Here is a 23,011-nt window from a genome sequence, read left to right on the forward strand (position 1 = left end):
CATGCCCCCACTTACCTCTCCACCACCTGGCAGTCTGAGCAAACACCGGGCGGCGGAACACGGGCCCAGCTCTGAAGCTGCCACAGCGTGGGCTCGTGCTGGGCTAGCTCCAGCTCTGGGCCCATGGTAAGGGCTCACAAATGTGCCTTATGGCACATCTGTGACAGTGCCTGCCGGCTATAAGCCAGTGCGCAGGGCTCAGAATTGAACCCTAAGTGAGGACTTGCTGAAATAGTTTCTTGGCATAATTATTTAGGGGATAGACTGCACAAGTCTTGCCAAGAACACTAGGTCTAGGTCTAGAACTTTATTACGGTAGCTCCAATGCTTAGCTATCGAGTTGCATTGTTCTACTGAAGTTCAGCAGTAACCAGTTGTTTTTATTGAACGAATGTATCGTCTTAATGGCTGAATTGAAAATTTACAGTGGTAACTTCTGTAGTTTGTTAAAATAAGATTAAATATATTTATATCCTACTTTTCTATATAAAATATTCAGACTAGTTTACAGTAATTTCAATCATTAAAATAACATTTACAGGTGGGACTTCAGTATCCACTGATTTGACTTACCACTGATGCCGAAGTCCACCATTAAATGCCTTGTAACTAGAAAAAAAGCACCAAAATCCAATTTCCTATCTTTGCGCTGTTAAATAATTATCTTTTCATTCCATTAGATTCCATTCTTTACCCGATCTATGGCTAAATGCTATATCATGTCTATACCAATGCTTTCTACGGCAACAATAGAGGAGCAAGAAACATAGAAGTGGATCTTTTAAAGCTATTTTTCCACTGATTTGGTATCCTGGTTTTTTTTATCTACTGAGGGTTCCAGAACAGAACCCCTGTGGATAATGAGGCACGACCTGTATATTCAAAAAATCACTTCAGATACCAAAAGATCAGAAACTAGCCAGTAGATCAGAAACAGTTAAATTACAACAAAAGGAGCTCATACTTATTGTAATAAATCTGTCTTAATTGTCCATTAAAAAACTAGCAAAATACAAGCTTTGTGAGTCTCCCCTTGGAGGATATTTCACAACCCATGTGCCACCGCAAAACTGATTGAACTGTAGTATGGAGGATATTGTACTCTAAACCTAGCTTTCCCTTATACCCCAATCCTACCCCCTTCCCCTGCTGGTGTAAGTAGCATTGCACCTGCAGAGGCTGCTTCACAGGTGATGTAAATTAGCCTCCGCCAACTAGCAAATCAGGCACAGTGGTGGGGAGACCAGTGGTCTCCTGTGCACCAGTGGACCCATGAAAATACACTAGAGCAGGTAAGCCCATGGAGGGAATTGAATGTGGTGGGGGAGGGTGAAATGTGGGAGGGGTGGGTGGAACAGGACGGTGACATGGGCAAGGTGGAGAGCAGATCACACCTGGGAGGAGAGCAGGATTGGCCATGGCCTGGACCTGATCCACCTTCCCCAGTAAATGTGGACTTGCCCCAGTGTTTGAGCTGGTGCAAGTCTAAGTTACCCCATATTGGCTGTGAGGGCTTACCCCTGGGCAAAGGGACAAATGTTCCCTTACTCTGAGGAGACCTGCAGCAGCCAAAACTCTCCCACGGGTTGCAGCGAAAGGCTTCCAGCGCCATTGCAGGATTGGGCTGTTAAGTATCAACTGCATAATTGAATTCATTCTGTCTACATTAAAAATTGTAGGGCATATATGAAATAGAGCATTGGCATCTTGTGATTGGTTCAGATGCAGAAATAAATGTTGGGAAACCATATGTTGTGTAACCTACACACCACCTTGCTTTGGGGGACCTAGAGGTTTTTCAGTATTTTTTATATTCTATTTAGTATTCTATTTAGTTTTTAATCTTGTAGAAATTTAAAGGAACTTTGAGGGGAGACTTTCATTTCCTCTTGTTCTTTGAAAGTGCAAAATTGTCATTTTAAGTTGCACAAAGCATTCATATTTTATGAAGGCAGGAATATATACTGTATTATATGCATTTCCCTGGGGCATGAACATCCATTTTTTTAAATCTCATTTTTCTATACATAAGATTGTGCAGATTTCTTTTTTATTTCACCATAGTTGATTAATTTATAATTGGCACCATTTTGTGAATTGAAATGATATAGTCAGAATTTCATTTAAAAGATTTGGATCTTTCTCTAATGATCTTGCAGAGGAGGAAATATTGATTTCTCAGTCTTCAGCTAAAAGTGGAAATTTCAGCTCTTCACTTTGTCATTTTCTGTTGTTCCTTTGAACTATTAGTGTTCTTTGTACTAAGCATTCCTTTCATGGGACAAGTTGGAATTATAGTAATCAGTCTGACATAGATCTGTAGAATATTATTTCCTCTGTGGAATGGGTATACTTTGGAAGCAAACTTTAACAAATATTCTTTAAAAAAATTAAGCTATTTGATATTTGAAATGAAAAAAGTTTCATCCTGATATAGGCTGTTAGTACTCAGTTTGGTGCAATTCTCACCTGCCTAAAGATTCAGTCTTTGCAGGATAATGATTATTTATGCAAAGATTCTAAAAGGGAAAAAAATATTTTCTAGTTCTCAAAGTATTGCAGTGAGAAGTGGACGTTTTATGCTAATTGTTTTGCTTGTTTTCTTTCAGGAAAATGAAAAAGAGTTAGAAGAAGCTGAAGAATATAAAGATGCACGTTCAATCCTGGAATCAGTAAAGTTAGAAGCCTAGATTGATCACGACTTCATTTATGCCTTGGTATTGGGTCCATTGCTACACTTCACTAATATTTAGCCATTGCTGCATGTAATGTTTAGCCATTGCTGCATTACTCTTCAAGTAATGTTGAGAGTTATAACATACTTCGAGGATCTTTTATGCAAATAACATGACTTTTCTTTCTGGAAAATTTGCTGAATAAATGATCGCGTCTGAAAATGTGTGTGATCTTTTTTATATTCATCTATAGGTAGAGCACATTAGTTGTTCATGTTTTCAACTGTTACTTTGAAGTCTACAGCTTAGGATCTATAGTATAACAGAAGCAGTGGTTCAAATCTAAGAAGAAATGTGTTGGACGGTTTAATTTATAATGTATTGTAGAGAGATCCAGTGACTAATATTTTCTTGAATGGAAATAGAAAGATCACATCAGTTTGGAGTATTTTTCACTGTAAGACTTGCATAGGGAAGCAGTACACCAGTTCCTATATGTCTAAACCCAGAAATACAGGGTGAGTCCCTATTTATGCATACATTATATATGTATAAGCTCCATGTCACACATTACATCTCTATGAATTTATACAGATTCCTTCCAAGGAGGATTGTTGGAATCAGCTGTCTGTGTATAGATTAATGCTTGTGCTTGCAGACATGCTTACAAATGATATGTGCAGGCAGGGATGTGTTGATATTATAAGCACAAAGGCTGGGGGGAAAAGAAGTCTAGTTTGAAGAAAGACTTTTAAGCTTTTATCATGAAACAAGTGATGGGGAAATTACTTGTATTTTTAAAATTGTGCACATGAAGTTTCTTTTAACTAACATCTTCTGTAGGAATTTCCAGGCAGCTAACTACATAGTTTGAATGGGATTTCTAAATTGTCAAACATGCATTATGGTGTATATCTAGAAATGGCTGCTACTTTGTGACAGGCATGAACTTAAGTTTTGCGTTGAATGGACAGAAAATGAAAGTCTGTATCAGTTCTAAATCATGGTTCAGATCCTGGCTTGGGTTCTAAACTATGGTTAGCACAAGCCATGACTTGTGTAATGCCTGATAAAAAGCTAAAGATTTTATTACATATGCATATAAGTATTTAAATAACAGAGTGTGACTGCTTGCCATATTGTTCTTACTCTGAAATTGTTACTTCAAAGTGTAGAAAGTTTGTGTTAGCTCTTAGCAACTCTTAGACTAGAGTGGACTAGAACAATGGTTCTCAAAGTCGTACTCGAATTTTGAGACTGCAGTAAGTATTTGTGGGGTAGGGCAGCAATCGCAGTGGCACTGGGACCAAGGGGCTTTTACATGTACCTGGAGGTCATGCTGGCTTCCAGAAGTGTCCAGGAGGCTTGCAGCCTCCTCACTGGGCCTCCCTGCTGCTGCAAATAGCTCTGACCTCAGAGCTATTACTGTGGCAGCATTGGGGCATCCATTTCTGAATCATTCCCCTTAAGCGGGAAAGACCTTCTTCCAATTCTCCTGGTGGGTCATGACCCACCAGTTTGGAAACCACTGGACTAGAATAAAGTTGAAGGTAGAAATACTTTGAGCTTTCTGAAATACAGTATTTCTGCAACTGCAATGGGCTAGAACAGGGGTGCCCAAACCCCGGCCCTGGGCCCACTTGTGGCCCTCGAGGACACCCAATGTGACCCTCAGGGAGCCCCCAGTTTCCAGTGAGCCTCTGGCCCTCTGGAGACTTGCTGGAGCCCACACTGGCCTGATGCAACTGCTCTCAGTTTGAGGGCAACTGTTTGACCTCTTGCATGAGCTGTGGGGTGAGGGCTCCCTCCACTGCTTGCTGTTTCACATCTGTGATGCAGCAGCAGTGAAAAGGCTGGCTTTGCTTTGTGCAAGGCCTTTTATAGGCCTTGAGCTATGGCAAGACCATCATTCATTTATATAAGTTCATCTTTAATATAGTCTTTTATATAAACTTATGTAAATTTATTCAAATTTTAAATGTAAATTAATTATTTTCTTCCCTGGCCCCCAACACAGTGTCAGAGAGATGATGTGGTCCTCCTGCCAAAAACTTTGGACACCCCTGGGCTAGAACTTAAGAAAATCCCTACTGGATCAGGTGAAAGGCCCATTTAGTCCAGCTTTCTGTATCCTCTAGTCTAGTGGCTAAGCAGTTGCCTCTGAGAAGTCCACAATCAAGAAAAAGTCATACTTCTCTTTCACCATTGGTTCCCTGCAACTTATATTCCAAGGCTGGATGACTAATCTAGAGGTACTATATACTGTAGCCATAACTACTAACTACTGATAGACCTGACTTCCATGAATTAGTCTAATCCCCTTTTAAAGCCATCCAAGCTAGTGGCCTTCATCCCATCTTATGACAATGAATTCAACAAATTATGTACTTTGTGAAAAAGTACAGAACTGTCTTTTGTCTATCCTAAATCTCCTGTCAGTCAATTTCAATGAATTATTCCTGGTTCTGGTATTGTGGGAGAGGGAGATAAAGCTTCACTCCACACCACGTGTAATTTTGAAGGTCTCAGTCATGTCCCCCTTCATTTCCTTTTTTCCCCTAAGCTGCAAACCCTGAAATGCGATACCCCAGTCTCATACAGAAGGTTTTCCAGACAGACTTCTGATCATTTTGCTTGTCCACTTTTGCACAGTTTCCAGTTCTACAATTTCCTGCTTGAAGTGTGGCAATCAAAGCTGCATGTGGTATTCTAAACATGGCTGCACCATAGATTTATAGAGACAATGGTTGCAAATTCTAGAAATAAAACCAGGATTCTAACAAATCATTCAAGCCACATGCTGCCCATCAGTTTTATCTGTGAGTCATCAAACTGAATCTGAACCTAAATCCAAAGTTTAGAGTGTTTTTCAGTGAACTTGAACTGAACCCAAGTTTTGCCTTGAAGCTGAGTTGGAACTGAACCTCTAAGCACAAAGGGCTGATTCAGACAATGCTTTTGACTGGACCATCATTGTATGGGGTAAAGGAGTTGAGTGTGCATCTCTCTCAATGGCATGTCATCCTGCTGAACAGAGCAACAAAAACAGTGAGAGATCCTTCATGTACAAAACTAGTATGTCAGCGGAAAGAGATCTCGTACTGCAGTGTTATATATGATTACTTGAAAATAAGTCCCATTGTATTCAGCAGAGCCTTATACCTTTCTACCTTATACGCAGGTAGGATTGCAATATCATTTAGTGTTATCCATGAACAACAAGGGAAAGATCAATAACATCCTAATATACTGTATATGGAGATACATTAATGATGGAATCCTCAATCTCCCATTTCCACTCTGAAATACTATATCCCAACAAAAGCTGTACCCCTTAAGCTGCACCTGTAAAATGTGGGTTGAAATCTGTAAGAAAAGAAAATGGTTATGTGCATAATACAGCTTGCTATTTTTTCCCTTTGTATTTTTGTGGTTGGTCTTGGCTTTTTAGAGCTTTCAGAAATTGGGAACATTTTGTAATAGAAAAAGAATACTGCTGTGTGTAAGAAAAAGCACAGCTATTCTCAAATACAACTATCCAACCAGTTATTCCCTGCCATCTCTGGTCACTGCCTGGTGGGAAGACCATGCTTATTCTTAGCTTTGCCAGAAATAACTGTATTAATATTGTGTGCAATGACCCCTTTAATTCCCCAGCCCATGCATCTAATGAGGTACTGTCTCCTTAGCTGGAGGGCTGTAAGGAACAGATCTCTGTCTTACACAGACTGTGTTGCAGATGTAAGTGGCTCCTCTGAGCGCTGTCTCTTCTGGAGAATTAGGAATCAGTCCTCATATCCATGGGAATTCTGTTACTGATAGATGCTATGCACAAGTGTGCCATAATTAAATGTTCAAGGCTGAAGCTCCATGTGCGTTCCCTCCTCCCTTTCCGTTTTAAGTGGGCCATTATAAGAATTAGCTCTTTGCTTTGAAATTAATGCTCCAAAGCAAGCATAGAATTTGGGCTCAATTGTTCATTGTTTGCTTATTTTGGATCAATACTTAGAACGAACAAGAAAACCTTGATTTGAAAAGTTGCATCTGTTTTGCAGGCAAGACTGCAGTTCTGTGTAAGGATCCTTCTGCATGGATCATAGTAATACTAAAAAAGAGAACTTGACTATGAAACCATAGCTTTATTTATACCTTTTTAATTTCATTGAGCCAGCCTACAGCTGTGAAAGGAAAGGGATCTTCTGTCAGGAAAAAATGCTGAACTTTGATCTTGTGTGATCTGCTGAGACAGCAAAAAAGAACAGCCAACTTTGGAGTAGTCCTGGCATGATGCAGAGGAGTGGTGAATGACCTCATGCCCATTACCCCAGCATCTTGAAGATGCTTCCTAATGGAAGCATCCTCCTGTGCTTGCCACACTGATTCCCCTGGAGCATGTATAGCAGCACTGTGATGCCTTGTTGGCATCCTTCAGTCTCGGAAGACTATGGTATTGCGCTCTGAATGATGGTTCTGGAACAGTGTCCTCTCCAGTGCGCAAAGCCTGGGTAAAGTAGATATGGAGGATAGACTGTTTCCCATGCAGCAAATCCCCCCTCTCCACGTCGCTGAAATGGTCCAATGGAAAGGCAGAAGCCAATACGGTTGGTTCCAGCGACGTTGCTGGAGTTGCCAGAACATGACTGTGTTCAGCCATGAACTGCCTCAGGGACTCTGGCTCCGGATTTTGCCTTGAGGTTGACTCCTGAAGCCTTTTCCATAACTGGATATAGCCACAAGGTAGTGGAGGTTTGGGATCAGAGTTTTCCTTCTCTCAGATGAGCTGCCTTCCCAGGCTAACGAGTCCCATCTACCTGGTGGCTGTTCAGTCGCCTCTTACGACAAGTACAGCCAAACTGAGGGCCTATTCATATCCCCAGCCCCCAGCACTGTGATACGCCTTCACATTTGTATTGTGCTTTCTGGGTTCAAAGTGCTCCTTCGATCTTTTCACCAACCCTGCTTGTTAGCAGAGTAGTCAGTTTCCTGTATTGCAGCTGGGCAACTGGGAATCCCTTGCTTAAGACCACCTAGTATGTTTTGAAAAATTAAATGGTAGTTAGACATTGCACACTATGTCTGCCCAGCAACTGACACCCATTCCCCAGTTTCAGGAAAAGACAGGTTGCTTTACACTGGGATGGTAATTCTTACTGCCACCACCAGGCAGGAGAAGGCTGCCTTGGGGAAAGCTCCTCCAGAAGAATGGAGAGCCCTAAATCCCTGGGGGATCTCCTTAAAAGTCAGGCAATACTGAAGGCTGGTGGTCTGGGAAGAAGCAGCAACCAGCTCCCTCTCCAGTGAACTGAGATCAGGCAGGCTAAAATAGTAACAATAAAATGTTTTATTTAAAAGGATGGAGAGCACCAAGCAAAAGGCAGGGAATAAGATAGTTACTTAAAGAAATGTGCAACAACAGCACAGTTTAGGTGGAGTAGGTTGGGCAAGATGGCACATAGGTTAAAAAGCAAGCTAGTAATAAGACAAATCACTAATGTGACTTCTCTGGTACTTTCTTACATACTTGCATTACTCCAGGTTCACACTCCTTGCACTCACACCTACTTGTGTTTGCAGGCAAGCCCCCATGAAGCAACATATGCACCTGTTGTTGGACCAGGGCAAAGGCTCAAAGGGGGTGTATGAACTCTCTTTTTATAATCTGCAGACATTAATCAGTATTACCTGAGATCAGCCACCTGAGATCATCTGAATCCCTTGAATTCCTGCTTTTGGGAGGCAAGTGACTGTCAAAATCCAATTAGCTGGAAACCTGAATGCCAGTTTCTTTGTTTACTGATCAGTTGAGATAAAAGGAAAAGGTCAACAAGGAAGGAACAATAGCTAAATATGTAGAAAAAATGCTGTTAACCATCTTGAGCACCTCCCAAGGGGGAAAGGAAAGACAGGATGTAAATCTCTTAAATGCAGCACTACCTTGAATAGCATGGAGCAGATGTTATCTCAGAGCTGAATGCTGTGTGAAACAGCATGACTGGAACCATTGTGGAAATGGGGGCTGATTGAGAAGGATGTAAATCGCATTGGGACAAAGCATTGTAACAAATCAGCATTAAAGGGGGTAGTATGGAAGGTATTCCATAGTATACCTTATGGAAGGTATGAAGGTATAAGAACAAGCAGTTGACAACTACAGGGCAAAAATGGTGGATGCATTCAAATGATTCAGGTGCTCTGGATGGTGAAACATCTCAGGAGTCTCTGGGGTGATAAGACTACCTGAGTTTTTTCATTTATAGCCAGATAGCATCAAAGAACATGTATGTGTGTTTTTATACAAGAGCTACAGGTAGCTCTGTAGACACAGTTCCCTGATCCTAGTATCTAGTGTCAGTTCTTTGCACCTGGGAGATGAGAGGCCTGAATCATTAACTTCCAAATATGGTCTGTAAATCTCATTGGTGTCATCCATTCTCAATGTTGCCTCCCCCCACCCCCACTTTCCTCTCTGTGACTCGGTGGTCCATGTGACCACCAAGTGGTGGAGGCTGCCTGCCTGGCCACATGGCACTAGCACAGCACCGGCCAGCGCTGGCATAGCATGGGCACTGGCCTAGCATTAGGCCTCACAAACGTGCCTTACAGCATGTTTGCAACAGTGTGTGCTGGCAGTAAGCTGGCATATCTAGCCCAGGATTGGGCTCTGAGTCTCCTCAGGCCTGGTGACCTCTTTAGCACTGCCCACCAGCTCTCTAATTGGCTGCCCCCTTGTAACATGAAACTCCCCAGAATTTGGAGGGGAAAATCCTGCACTAAGAAATACAACTGTACAACTATTTCATCACAGGAATTTTTCACTGAAAGTGATAGCTGAAAGTATCCATAAAGTATAGGTTTTGACAGGACTGTATAGATCTTCTTTGTTTGTGGGGCTGCCATATTTCCAGGTGGGGCTTCAAGAAATGAATGGAGAACTAATGGCTTCTTTACAACCAACAGAACGTTCTAGAACCCTGTTGTCAAAACAAAATATATGTGTACAGTATTTGAGGCAGAACTGCAACAAGTAATACACTGGATTGACTTATTTATGAAAAACTAACTAAAATGCCATGATTAATTGAGCAACATCTTTTAGAAGATAGTAATATCTTTTACACACACACACACACACACACACACACACACTTTAGAAGACTATTTCCCCTTCTCTCACATCCAGAAGAATCTGGCTCCTCTAAGATGATGTTTATATGTATTCTGTTAAATCCAAACTGTTTATTTTTCTTCAAAAATTTTTGTTTGAATGCAACTTGATCAGATTAAGTCTTGTATGATTAACTAAGATTTCTTTAGACAGCCTTAATTTTAGTGTCTATGAATTGATAGTGTTAGAGATGCGTAAGCTGATTAAGAAAAATTATTTTTAAGTTGGGAAGCTTTAATCTACTCTTACTGAGCACCTCCCTCAAACACAACTTGTATAAAAAAAAGGATAGATTTACAGATGAGTTTATACAGATTATGTGAAAGTCAAGTGTAATGGAAAATTAATTACAAAAACCTTGAACTAAATGAGTAGGGATTTTTTTTTAATAAGAATTAAGGATGTTAATAATATGCAATCACCCTTTGTGATCACTATCACCCTTGAAGGAACATGAGCAAAAAAATCCATCTCTTAGCCACTCAGTTAAGTAGAATGCTTAAAGGGGGTTTGGAATAACTTAAAGTGACCTTGAGAAAAATCCAGCCCATTAAGTCAGAGTTTGCTAACTAGGGGTTTGTGGACTCTTTGTTTTCTGTGGTCCCAACTACTCATTTTCTCTGGGAGGACTACCAGTTTGCTGGGGGGGGGGGAGGATGTGAGGAAGCCTGGGAGTAGTTTTCCCTTTTCCCTGCTCATCACCCCATGACTCTTGTCCTTCTCTCCCAGGGATGCTCTCAGTCCTGCTCTCTGTCTTCCCTTTTAGCACCAACTTCCTTGCAGCTCACTGAGAGGAAGCATCAGAGGCCTCTGTGATACTGAGCATCCTCTCATTCTGTGCAGTGCACCTGCTTAGTGAGATACAACTGTTACCAAAAAGGGCTGTTTTGTTTAGGGGAATTAGTATATTAGCCTTTTGGAAACCTTTTAGGATCGCAGGCTGGATAGCAAGACAGCATAAAGCAAAGAGATCCCTTGTTTAGCTTAAAGAGGAGACTGGGAGAAAGGTAACTTTCAATCAAAGGATTATATTTTTATTGGAAAACACACAAAGGTAAACATAATACACATTTCTTGGTTCTAGTACTTGAAAAATGTACCTAGTTTTTATGGTGGTTGCATGTGTTATGTGTTTGGTGCATCCAAAAAGGAATTCAGAAACAGATAGGTTGTAGGGAAGGATTTTAGGGGTTCCTTAATCTGCTAAACCCAGTTTGCTGACTCATAAGGTGGGGAAGAAGGGAGGAATAGATAGGGAAGAAGGGAAAGAGTTTTAGACGCAAGATATATTTACCTGTCCTGGGGAGCAGTTGGATGGGAAAGAGTCCTGGGAAGGACCACTCCCTTGGGAGGGCAGCCAGAGAGAGAGAGAGAGAGACCTGTGCTTGGAGCTTTCTCTTAAAGGCTTGTGGCTGACCTAGAATGACCCGGAAATATCCCAGAGCTGTGCACATGCTCAGTATACACACAATGGTACACGTGGAGTATGTAAAAAAAAAAAAGAGGTAGAAGGGTCCAGAAATCAGCTATCAGCAAAGCCTGACTCTGGGGGAGGGGGGGGGTAGCTTGCTTCCTGTTGCTACTGGATTTTGGAGTCTGGATGTAGCTTAATTTAGTTAACAATAGGTGATAGACTTTGCTGCCAAAGTCCTCCTCCTTCAAGGTGTTTGCATATGCTTGATTGGATCAGGAGGCACATTGATTAGGTTAAAACAATACACATACAGAGACATTTGCTTGTCCCTAGAGAAAGGAACTCTATACCATAGTCTTTTGAGACTGAAGGTTGCCAACAACATGAGAAATGAGTGAGCTTATGATTTAATTCTTTTGTGGCCTGTAAGAGAAGTTTTAGGCCTGCATTTTAGTCCGAAATACATAACCAGATATAAAAACACAACTTGGAAGGGAAAAGGGGATTTTCACGTAACACAACATCATGTAAGGCAGAACCTGGTGAGGACTTTATACAAGAGGAGCAGAACATCTGTGCAGGGAGCTTGTTTGGACCAGACTTGGTGCTTTGCAGTGCATGAGCAGGCTCCTTGTCTATATTGAAAGGATTCTCGAGAACTCTGTGATATTACAGACTGCACTGATAGGAATGGGAAGCCCAAGTGAATCAGTAGTGTAAAGGGGGCACATACATACATACCCTGCTACTGTATATGCTGGCTCCCTTAGGTTGACCTCATATTTCTGGTGTGCCAGTACCAGCATTGGTCAAAAATAATGGAGGCACAGAAGGGGCTAAATGCACCCTTTAGTCCCCAAACTATGGCCATCCCTTAAGCTTCACCCCGTTTTTTACAAGTTGTGCATCAGACCTAAACCAGAAGCAAGGGGAGATAATGTGCAAATCTTATCTCTTGAAACGATTGCCTTGGGCTTGCTGTCAGAGCCTGCTAAGTAACCCAATAGCTGGACTATTTTGCAAGGTCGATGGGTGAAGAGCCCTGCAAACTTGAGCACTGCCTATTATGTGTCTAGTGAGATCAGCACTGCTGATGCACAATAAAAATTGCACCTTTTAATTTCAATGCCTTTCCAGATCTAGTATGATGGAAAGGGAGGAGAGCAGACCTGGGTGGCATTCCCAGGCCAGGTCAACACTTGCTTGCCTCCTGCTGCTGGTCATTCAGCACAAATCCTTGTCTCCCTAAAATGCAAACAAATTCATCCTAGGCATCCAGAAACCTGGCATTTACTTCCTGAAAAATTCACTTGACCCTTGTTTGAACTGAAACCTCTCCAGGTGTGAAAACAGTTCAATTCTAGGCTGCCCCTACTCCACTGGAACTAGCATTCTGGTGGAGTAAAGTACCTTTGGTTGCTGCAAATGCAAAACATGGTTGCGAGCAACTGGGCCACCACCACAAGTGGCGAGTGGTGGCAGTGGCCCCTCCACAGCCCCTGACACTGATATGTCAGTGCAGGATGGATGGGTGGGAGGGGAAGGAGACAGAGTGGAATTGGGACAGAAGGAAGGCTGGAAGGAGGCAGTTTCAGCAGCTGCTCTGCTGATATCCTATTCCTCCTCCAGGCCTTCATCTGCTTTTGCTGGTCCACCTGATTTGTACCAGAAAAATTGCTGGTGTAGATCTGACTAGACCCGTTCTGGCTTAGCCCAGGGTAAGGGAAGAAATTTTCCCTTACCTAAGAGACCTCCAAGATTCCCTCCCCCCCCCCCCGTCCCCAAAAGGATGCAGTGCATGTTCCAGCAGCTCAGCTGCATTGGTGGAGGACCGAATGGGTAGGCTTGATGCCTAAGGACCATTACAAAACAGATTATTGTTGACTATATGATGCTGTTGACTATATGGAGCTGCCAAAGACCATGCATTAGTTCATCACACTCAGTAGCATCTACACAGACTGTCAGTGGCTTCCTAGGGGTAATTCTCAACTATCCCTGGAAGTGCCAGGACTAAAGCTGGGACTTCCTGTATGCAAAGCATATGATTATCACTGAACTACAGCCAGCCCCTACTGACTGTGAGAGGGATCTCCTCCTTCCCTATGCTGACCATGTCATCCCAATTGTGAATGGATATTAATTGTGTCTAATTAAAATAACAAAAAAGAGAAATGATTGGATAGTTAAATGGGAGAATATTTAAGAAGTTCCACAACGTGATAAAATTATAATGCAGAATCTTGATAGTTGTAGCCTTGATATACAAGGTTGTCTTCTGGCCTGTTAGTCATTGGTGACTATGATCTTTCTTTCATGATCTGTGACACAGCATGGTCCAAGATGAATGACAGAATCCTTTCCTCTCCTTTTTCTGCTTAGATCCTTCTTGCCTGGGCTCACTATGCTCTTCTTTGTTCTTTTCCTTTGCATGTATGCTGCCAAATAGGTGATGCCAGGAAAGCAGAGTAGCTGGGACTTCATTTTGCTCAGCTCTTGTGCCCCCTTCCCCGCTTCTGCTGAGTTCAATCAGATGAATCATTATCTTCATCTTCAGAAATGCTGGTGTGTACATTTGGAGTCTCAATCCAGGAAGAAATGAAACTCACCCAGTTCCTAGGAGTTCCTACCAGGTTTCTTGGAAGTGAGGATTTGGGGTGGGGGTGGGGGTGAGATATTTATCCTGCCCTTCTTCCAAGAAACTCAAGGCCATGCACATTGTTTTGTCCATCCTTTATCTTCACAAAGACCCTGTGGAGTAGGCCAAACTGAGAGAGAATGACCGGCCTAAGGTCACCCAGACAGTTTTGTGGAGAATTGAACTCAGGTCCTTGCCTGATACTCTAACCCAGCAATTTTCTAACTTTTTCATCTCATGGCACACTGACAAAGCGGTAGAATCATCAAGGCACAATATCAGTTTTCTGACCATTTATAAAACACACCCTCATTTATTAGTATGGCTCACACCCCCAATGGCCCTACTAATTAATGACCCTTGCCCAAACTCCTGTGGCACACTTGAAGAGCATTTGTGGCACACCAATGTGCAATGGCAAGGTGGTTGAAAACCACTTCTCTGACTACTTCACCAACTCTCATATACAGTATGTAAGGAGACTGTAACATCTTAAGAGAAGTGACAATAGTGCTATTGACCCAGTTAATGTTCTGCGTGTGTTTTCATAGTTTATCATAATTTTCATTGCTATGGGATGATCAAGCAAGCTACAACAACACACACCTAAACATTTGAGAATGAAAAATAAAAATAGTTGTTCCGTGAGGATTGGTCAACCTGTAATTGTTTTGCTTTAGTTTATAGGATGTGCATTAACACAACCCACATATTGGCACTCAGGTCCCTAACCCAATCAAGAGAAGAGAAGAAAGGGGATTAGGGATAAGCCTGCAGCTGTTTCTAGGAAGGTGAGGAAAGCCAGGAAAATCTACTGTAGTTGTTTGCCATGTGGTGGCAGGAGTGCCTTCCAGCTTCATTAATCATGGAAAGTTTACACAACTGTGTTCATCACTGGATGACTGCAGCAGTAAATAGTGACCTACATGTGTGGCAAAGCCATTGCAGATCAAGGAACTGTGAGCAGCCTCTTGCACCTCACTTCCAATGCAGGAGTTCACATGTTCACCTGCCAATCATGAACTGCTGAGTAATGTAGACTCTTGTGATTCAGTCCTCTCTGACTGGAGAACACCACTGGGCTATATAGAGCCAGTAACCACCCAGGAGCTATCCAAGGTCTGGAGTTTTCTGATTAGAAGCTCAAGGCTGCAAATACCAGGCGTAGTTGGAGAAGCAAGAATCTTCGGCTGTTTTTGCCAATTGGCTGTCTTTAATTAGGGCTGCAACATTTTGTCTACAACATGGGCTACAATTGTCTACAACTAGGGCTGCAACATTTTGTCAACATTGATCAATATCCTAAATCCCATTTGGTAGAGACTAAAACATGCCTCCCTGACAATTAGCAATATATTGTTATTAAAAACAAACAAAAAAAAGCCTTGAACCCAACAAGGTCTTGAACTCTCCTTCCTCTATCTACTCAACCATGCAAAAAGATTTCCAGTTGCGGTGCTGTCCTCCTTGCTGTGTCTTTGGCACCACCCTCCCTCATGTGGTCTTCTCTTTCTCTGTCTGACTCACACTTGGTAGTTTGCTCTTTGGCTCTGAGACCCCCACCCACCCAGTGTTGATCAACATTTCTCAAAGGGGGGGCCACTTGAGGGAACACCCCTACTAACTATGCCAAGAAGCCCTTTTTAAGGGGCTGCCCTCTTAGCAGAGCAGGGGAAGAGCAAGTGTCTCTCTTCACCCCAGCAAAGTGCCTTAGTGGCTGTTTCTGTGCCTTCTTAGGTGGTGAGTCTTTTGGGGCTAGGTAGTCTTCTGGGTGATGAAGCCTGTGCTTCATCTAAAACCAAGAAGGCTTGTTCAGAAGCAAATTGATGAGGATGAAATTGATCAATGAAAGTATTAATTAAATAAAAGCCACGTGGCTAACGAAATCTTTCTTTTGATGGGTGGAAGCCATGGTTTCAGCCACCTCCTGATCCTCCCTGGCATTTGCCTGCCCCCCGGGGTTTCTTGCGGTTCGATAGGAGCAGTCCAAGGCGGTGTGGGGCCTGGATCCCTCCTTCCTGGTGTGTGATTTGGGTGCTTTAGCAGGGTCCAGAGTGCTTGGTCATTTCTTTTCCTCTCCTCCAAAACCTGAACCGGGAAACCCTCGATAGTCCCTCCCCCCCCCCGCTCGGATTTAGAAACTGGGAGTCCTCTTGAACTCAGTGGGAGTTTCCACTTGAGCCCCACGACGTGGATGTGGCGCGCCCAATGCCAGGGATGAGAAGCCAGCCAGCCAGCCAGGGCGTGGAGAGTTCTGGGGGGCCAGGGAGAAAGCTCAGCCCTTCGCCTGCAGGGAGGAGACGGGGGTCTGGTCCGCGTGCTTCAGCCCAGCTCTCTGCCTGGCGGACCTGCCCGTCTGGGAAGGAAGCGCACTTGCCCGCTCGCTCGCTCCTTGCTCGGACCAGGGCAGGAATGGCGAGAGGGGGGTATCTTCTTAGTGGTGGGGAAGGTACCTGGAGCCCCCTTTCCCGGGCCAGGCTCTGAGACCCAGAGAGGGGCTTCGGGCGTGGTCATCACCAGGTGCTGCTTCACCTTCGCCGCCCGCAACGGGCGGGCCACAGAAGCCGAGGGACCCCCGGGGGGCTCCCAGACTGGCTGGCGCGGCACTGGCGCCCCTTCGAGCCTCTGGGGCGCGGCCCTCCAGGGCCCTCCCCCCTTCGCCCTTGGAACGGCGGGCAGGTCCCGGCTCTGGTTTGGGTGGGGGTCCCGCAGGAGTGCTTCCTTCGTTCCTTCGTCCTTCCACCCGTCCGGGGTGGGGTTGATGAGGGAGGGTGGACAAGTGGCAGGGCCCCTGACGTGCTCCTCCTCTTTCTTCCGCACGCCAGCTTGGCCAGAGGGGGGTCTCGTGGGCACCCCTCGCCTGGTGCCACTGCCGGCGGATCCCCAGTCCTCAGAGGGGCGTCTCGTGGGCGCCCCTCTCCTGCTGCCATTGCCGGTGGACCCCCAGTCCTGGGTCGCTTCCAGGCCGGGGATGGGGCGTCCGGGTCCCCTGCAAGCCCCCTTCGAGGAGGGGGCAGGCCGGCCTGGGTGGGTCCCTGCAGCCAGGGCTGGCCGGGGTGGGCAAACGGAGCCACTCCGGCTGGCTAGCTGGCAGGCAGGCAGGCCGGCTGGCTGGCGTGTGCGGGTCCCGGTGCCCCCCCAGCCTCATTACCAGCCCCTAATGAGACCCCTTCGCTCCGTGACGCGCAGCCGCTCCATCTCATTAAGGAAATCGCTCTTCAATGCTGATTATTTTATTTGCAGCCATAATTATATTTCTTGCGGCTAAATCACGGTTTAATCGAGCCCACATGGAGGGCAGCGGCGCTAATTACAGCGGGGGATGCGGCCGGGGCTCGCCTGCAGACTGCTCGGCCGGAGCAGGAGCTGCCAGCCCGGGCGGGGCGGGGCGGCCAGGCGCTCTCGCTGCCCTTCTCCCGGGGCTGGGGGCGAGGGGAGGGGCAGCCGGTGCTGGGGAGGGAGGGAGGGAGGGGGTCTGCAACACAACAACTTATTACTTCTAATTCCCCGACTGTCACCAAATCACCTGCACGAAACAAGAATCTAATTTGTTAAGCTGGCATTTCTGCAGATGGGAGATCGATTTTCTCTTTAGATTTCTCTAATTGAGTGAATAGAGACGCCCCGAATTAGCCGCACTTGGGGCTGCCCAGGAGGGGGGGAGGGAAAGGGGTGGCTGGAGAAGGGGAAAAGTCAACCCAAATCATCCTTGTGGAATCAGCCTTGTTGCCTCCAGAACTGCCCCCTCCCCCTCCCCCATAGCAAAGGAAGGTGGATCGAAAGGTCCCCGCCTTGAGCGACAGTCATATTCCTGGCACTAACCGGGTTTGCAAAGAAAGGGTTCGGACGGCTGGAGAATGCTAACCAAGCGGCGAGTGGGGGGTGGGGAGGGGGAGAGGGGCTGATCTCTGAAATTGCTTACAGAATTACATTTGTTTTTCTTGTGATTTTATTAAAAGTCACTCCTCATCTCCAGAGCGCGTGAAAATATCTACTTTCCACTCAGATACACCGCATTAACTCGTTGGAGGCGAATTTGTTTGTTTGTCTATTTTATTTCTGTGGCTGGGCAAGATTGATGCAGTCTTATTAGCGCGAGATCTAGTTAGAGCGGAGATCAGGATGAGATGTTTTCTTTTTATTCCAATTACGAGCCTTGTCACCGGGCGGAGTCCCTGATAGATGATTATTTATCCTCCGCAAATAGAAATCAGGAAAGCGGCCCCACTTCGCGCAGAAAGATGTGCGTGGCTCGTTAGGGCCACCCGGGGAATGGGCCCGAAGGAGGGCACCGAGGGGGCTTCGTCAAGCCGGGGATGGTCTTTCTCCACTGTGGCCGCGGGATGGGGGACCCCGGACTTCCTCTCCTAAGAAACACCCGCAGGTGTGATGGTTGCTTTGCGCTCCCAGAAATGGCTGGATCCAGAGAGAAAGCGACATATTCGTGTGTTCAAAGCCTCTGCACTTTTGCCATCTATCTATCTATCTATCTATCTATCTATCTATCTATCTATCTATCTATCTATCTATCTATCTATCTATCTATCTATCTATCTCCTTCCTTCCTTCCTTCCTTCCTTCCTTCTTTCCTTCCTTCTCATCTCTCTCTCTATCTATGCGCCTCAGTTTCTCTTTCTGGCTTCTCTCTCTCTCTCTCTCTCTCTCTCTCTACTACCTATCTGCGAAAAATAAATAATCTGATAATTTCAATGGGGCTAATGAACCTACCAAAGAGAAGGAATTGAATAACAAGGGCAATAATAATAATAATAATAATAATAATAATAATAATAATAATAATAATAATAATAATAATAATAATAATAATAATAATTTTTCTCTGTGCACTGACATGATCTGTGGTTTGCTTGAGCTTCAGTTTGGGGAGAGGTGGGGGGGCGCGTGCAAAGGCTTCTTTTCCTCCGCTGGAAGAGAAATGAGCGGGAAGGAGCCAGCGCTGCGAGACCCCGGCCGGCCACGGCTGCAGCGGCTCCGGTGTTGGCCCCGCTCGGCCGCCGAGAGAGCCAGCGGAGAGCGGGCCGCCTCTTGGACGGAGGGCGGTTTGGGATCTGCGGAGCGGGGGACTTGGGAGCCGAGGGAGGCGGGCGAGGGGACTCCGGCTCGCTCTCCTGGGTTCGCGGCCTTCCGGGGCCCCTCTTGACCCGGGGGGGCGTCTCGGCTCCGCCAGGTTCCCCCTCCCGCCACTCGGTGCCAGGAGAGCCGCTTCTCCTCCTCTGGAACCGAACAAGCGCCCGGGAACCCCCCTTCCCTTCCCTCCGCGCCTCTCCTCCAGATTGGGCCCAGGGGCGACCTCCCCAGGCCGCCCAGGTCCGCCCAAGTGCCTCCCCGGCTTGCCAGCAAAGGGCCCGAGACGCGCACAGCCCCCGGCGCCCCCCATCCCAAGTGGGCTCGCAGTTTGCCAGGAATTAAAATTGATTCTTTCCAACAAGCAAAGAAATAGGAAAATGCGGGGTCGTGGATGGGGGGGAGGGGCGCTTTCTCTGGAGAGGAAGGCGGGGGGGCCGGACTATCACGATCCCCAAAGCCCGGATCTCAGCCCTGAAAAGACCCCCCAAAAAACAAGACTCCCCCAAACCCGCTCGCCCCAGTCACACACGGCGAGGCGCCCTGCACCCTGACCTGCTCCAGCAGGCAGGGCACGACCCCCCACCCTTCCAAGTTTGCTGGACGCGTCTTGGAAGCAGCTTCTTCGGACCTCAGCCCCCCCCCCCGTGCATTGGAGGGGCTGAACAGGAGCCTGCTCTTCTTCATTGTCTTCTGGGGGGGGGACGACGACATCAGAGAAGTGCAATTAGGCCGCGATGCAGATGCACAGTCTCTTTCTTTGCCCCCCACTAGCCACCAAAGGTAGATCCCCCACCACAAATAAACAGGCGAACAGGAAGATTCCCCTCCACACACACACACAGTTAAACACGCGATCAGACGACAACTGACAGCCCCCCCCCATCTCCCTTCCAGGCACGCTTTGGCGAGATGGAGGCCTTCAGGAGCCGGAGGATCGGGGCCAGAAGGACTCCTGCAGCCTCGGTCCGGAGCCCTGGAGGTGGCAGCTCCCGGGTGTGTCTCCGAGGTGTGGTGCATTTCCACTTGGCGATGCCCTCCCGACCCTCTCCATCCTTGCCGTGCCCCTTGGAGGGGTTCCCCCGAAGGAGACCCCCCGGATCGCGCCCCCGAGGCTGCTCGGCCACATGGCAGCGGGGCTGGGAGAGAGCCTGGCTCCTGGAAAAGGTCTCCGCGCCCGGCCCCTCGGCAGGCGCTCCGGCGCAAAATTCAATCTCTCTTTCTGATGAGGAGCAAAGCGTCGAAATAAATGATATTAGGGGCGACCAATATCCTCGCCGGCCGCCCCCCCGCCCCGGCCCTGCGTGTGTGTCACCAGCTCAGGCCCATTTAGGCTGGAAAATCGCCGGATCCGTCATAGCAAATCCCTTTTTCCGCGGCTCTGCGGTGATTGTCCGCAGCGCAGCGCACCCGCGTCGGGATGGACATTTGGGGGGCCGCCGGGCCTGCTTGGGGACTGCGCTTGGCCTGACCAGGTGGGAAATGCCTCCTCTTAGCCCAGGAACGGGCCCGGCTGCAGGCACTTTGGGGGCTGGGGAGAGGGGGAGATGGATGGGGGCAGCCAGAGCCCAGCGGGGGGGGGGAAGAGATGATGTGGGGTTGAGGTCTCCATCTGGAAAACACCCCGAGGCCCCTTGGCTCAGCAGGGTGACCAGATACCAAGTGGGGGGGGGCAGAGTGCCTGTACCTTTAACCACTGTATAGAAGAGGGAATTTGAGCAGCATGGAAGGACTTAAAAGCTGCACCTGCCCAAATTCCCTCTTCTATACAGTGGTTAAAGGTACAGGCACTCTGTCCCCTCCCCCCCCACTTGGTATCTGGTCATCCTGCCTGGCTTGCTCTTCTCCGGCTCTGCCATCCAAGTGAATGGAGGGAGAATTCCATTCCACCTGGAGGCTCTGAATTGTTTCCCATTCACTTGGATGGCAGAGCAAAAGAAGAACCAGCCAGGGGGCTTCGGGGCGTTTTCCAGACTTGCCACTCAGCCAAGTCTCGGGTCCCTGCCACTCCCTTCCCCCCTCCAGATCTCCCCCTTTTCTCTTATTCCTTCCCCCGCCCTCCCTCCTTCCCCCCCCCCGCCAGCCCACCGCGCTTTGAAGCCTCGGAAGGAATGATTTAGTTTGTTTATCCTGCTATAAAAATCAAGAGCAATAGAAAAGTCATAAAAGGGAGCGCGCCATCCATCACGCCGCCGCCTGCCCGGGCCGCCGCCGCGCCGTCCTAAGCGAGATGGATAAGCGGCAGGTCGGCAGCCCCCCGGTTAGTGCGATGATGAGGGGGCTGCGGCGCCCTTTCCTGATCGACGGCCCGGCCAGGATCCAGGGGTGGGCAGGAGGGACACCCCCCCCGGGCCCTGCGCCGGCCCCCTTTGGAAACCTGGTTAGACTACTCAAAGTTCAAAGGGGGGGACGCAGCCAAAGGGGGGGCAGTGCTTCCTGCTCTCCAGGTACAGCATCTCCACGCTGGTTGGGTGCTGGCCGTGCTCGCTTGGAAGCGAGTCCCACGGAACTCCACGCTGCAGCGACGCGCAGTGGGTGGGTGGGGAGGCAGGTGAGGCAGCGCCTCCCCATTGGAGTCCTTCAGGGATCAGGGAGCATCAAGCATCAGAAGGTGCGGTGAGGAGGCAGGTGAGGCAGAGCCTCCCCGTCGCAAAGCGAGTGGGTTGAGCGTGCTTGAGCATCTCACAGGGCGGTGGGGCTTTTCAAAGGACTCTGCCTCACCTGCCTCCCCACCCGCTGCACCTTCTGCTCCATGGACTTGCTTGCTCAAGTGGCCTCGTGCAGTTCAGGCGAGGAAGACCAGGCCAGACCACGCGCAACCTTTTCCCTCGCCGCCTTTCAGGCTTCCCCTGCCTTCCCGTCGGCTCCCGAACAGCCTGCAAACACGGCCTCTCTCTCTCTCTCTCTCTCTCTCTCTCTCTCTCTCTCTCTCCGATTTAAAAAGGGGGAATCCGAGGGCTGCGACGAAAGGGAACCCCTTGCCCTGGTGTTCGGACGGGGCCTGCTTGGGCCGCTCCTGGTGCCAGGCTGGGCTGGTGCAGCTTTCTTTGCGTGGCAGGCACCTGCGAGGAAAGCTGGAGAAGCACAACTGCCGCCGCCCCCGCCAGCCCGCTCGGCCGCCTCCTTTGTCTCCCCGCCGAGTGCCAGGCAGGCCGAACCGGCTCGTCCTCCCCCACCCCGCGGCGCACAGCGAGTCCTTGGCATCTGTTCGCCTGGCGCGATTTTGTGGGAGCCCTCCGACCACAGCGCCAGCCCAGACACCGCTCGCCTTGGGGAAGGCTAAGGACAGACTTCCCTTGAGTGAAGCCCCATCCTGGCCTTCTCTCTCTCTCTCTCTCTCTCTCTCTCTCTCTGTGCGTGTGTTTGTGTAGGTTTATTTGCCCTAAATGAATAATCTTAATTGCATCACTTTCGAATTAAAAATCAATGCTAATCAAGCTGGAAGAAGGAAATATCAGTTTTCATTCCGCCCGGCCTGGATGGTGTTTGCCCCCCTCTCCTTCTGCGAATGGGCAAAAAGGCAGATCCAATCCCTTCGCAGGGCCTTTCTGTTCTGCGGCAAATACAAGTGAAACGGATTGTTTAGGAGCGGATCAGAAACGGTACAGAATTTTGCACTTAATTTCCCCCGTTATCATTTACAATAAGAACCTCTTGCCTTGACAGCCAAGTCTAAACAGTAGTAAATTAGTACAAATTTATACTGATTTTACTCTAATAATCGTAATAAAAGCTTATAGATTTGGCACTAATTACATAAATGCCTAATGATCTTGAAAATTACTCTGGTTAGAAATATATTACTAATCTAAACTTTGTTGTTGGCTGGCTTTGAAAAATCAGAACATTAGGAATGGTTCGCTTCCCTTGTGCGGAGCGCTCGGGGTTGTTGGGATAGTTTAACATATTCGAGGGGAAAATAAAGAAAAATCAGAACCGCCTCTGACTTTATTTACTGCCTTCGGTGGAGTTGAGAGACGAGCCCAACTCGGAAACTTTCGCACGCCTCCAAGTGAATGGGGCGCCTGCGGGAC

At 47.4% G+C, this 23,011-nt stretch overlaps 1 protein-coding gene across 1 annotated transcript in view; it reads left to right on the forward strand.

The window, feature by feature from the left end:
* The window catches only part of TBCA (tubulin folding cofactor A), a 41,739-nt gene extending 38,842 nt beyond the window's left edge, over window positions 1-2,897 (forward strand). The window contains exon 4 of the mRNA XM_066615916.1: window positions 2,610-2,897. Within this exon, the coding sequence (XP_066472013.1) occupies window positions 2,610-2,690 (81 nt within the window). The 3' untranslated portion in view covers window positions 2,691-2,897. The remainder of the gene's footprint in view (window positions 1-2,609) is intronic.
* Window positions 2,898-23,011: the final 20,114 nt, after the last annotated feature.

The sequence above is a fragment of the Tiliqua scincoides genome, chromosome 2 (assembly GCF_035046505.1).
Source record: "Tiliqua scincoides isolate rTilSci1 chromosome 2, rTilSci1.hap2, whole genome shotgun sequence".
Lineage (NCBI taxonomy): Eukaryota > Metazoa > Chordata > Lepidosauria > Squamata > Scincidae > Tiliqua > Tiliqua scincoides.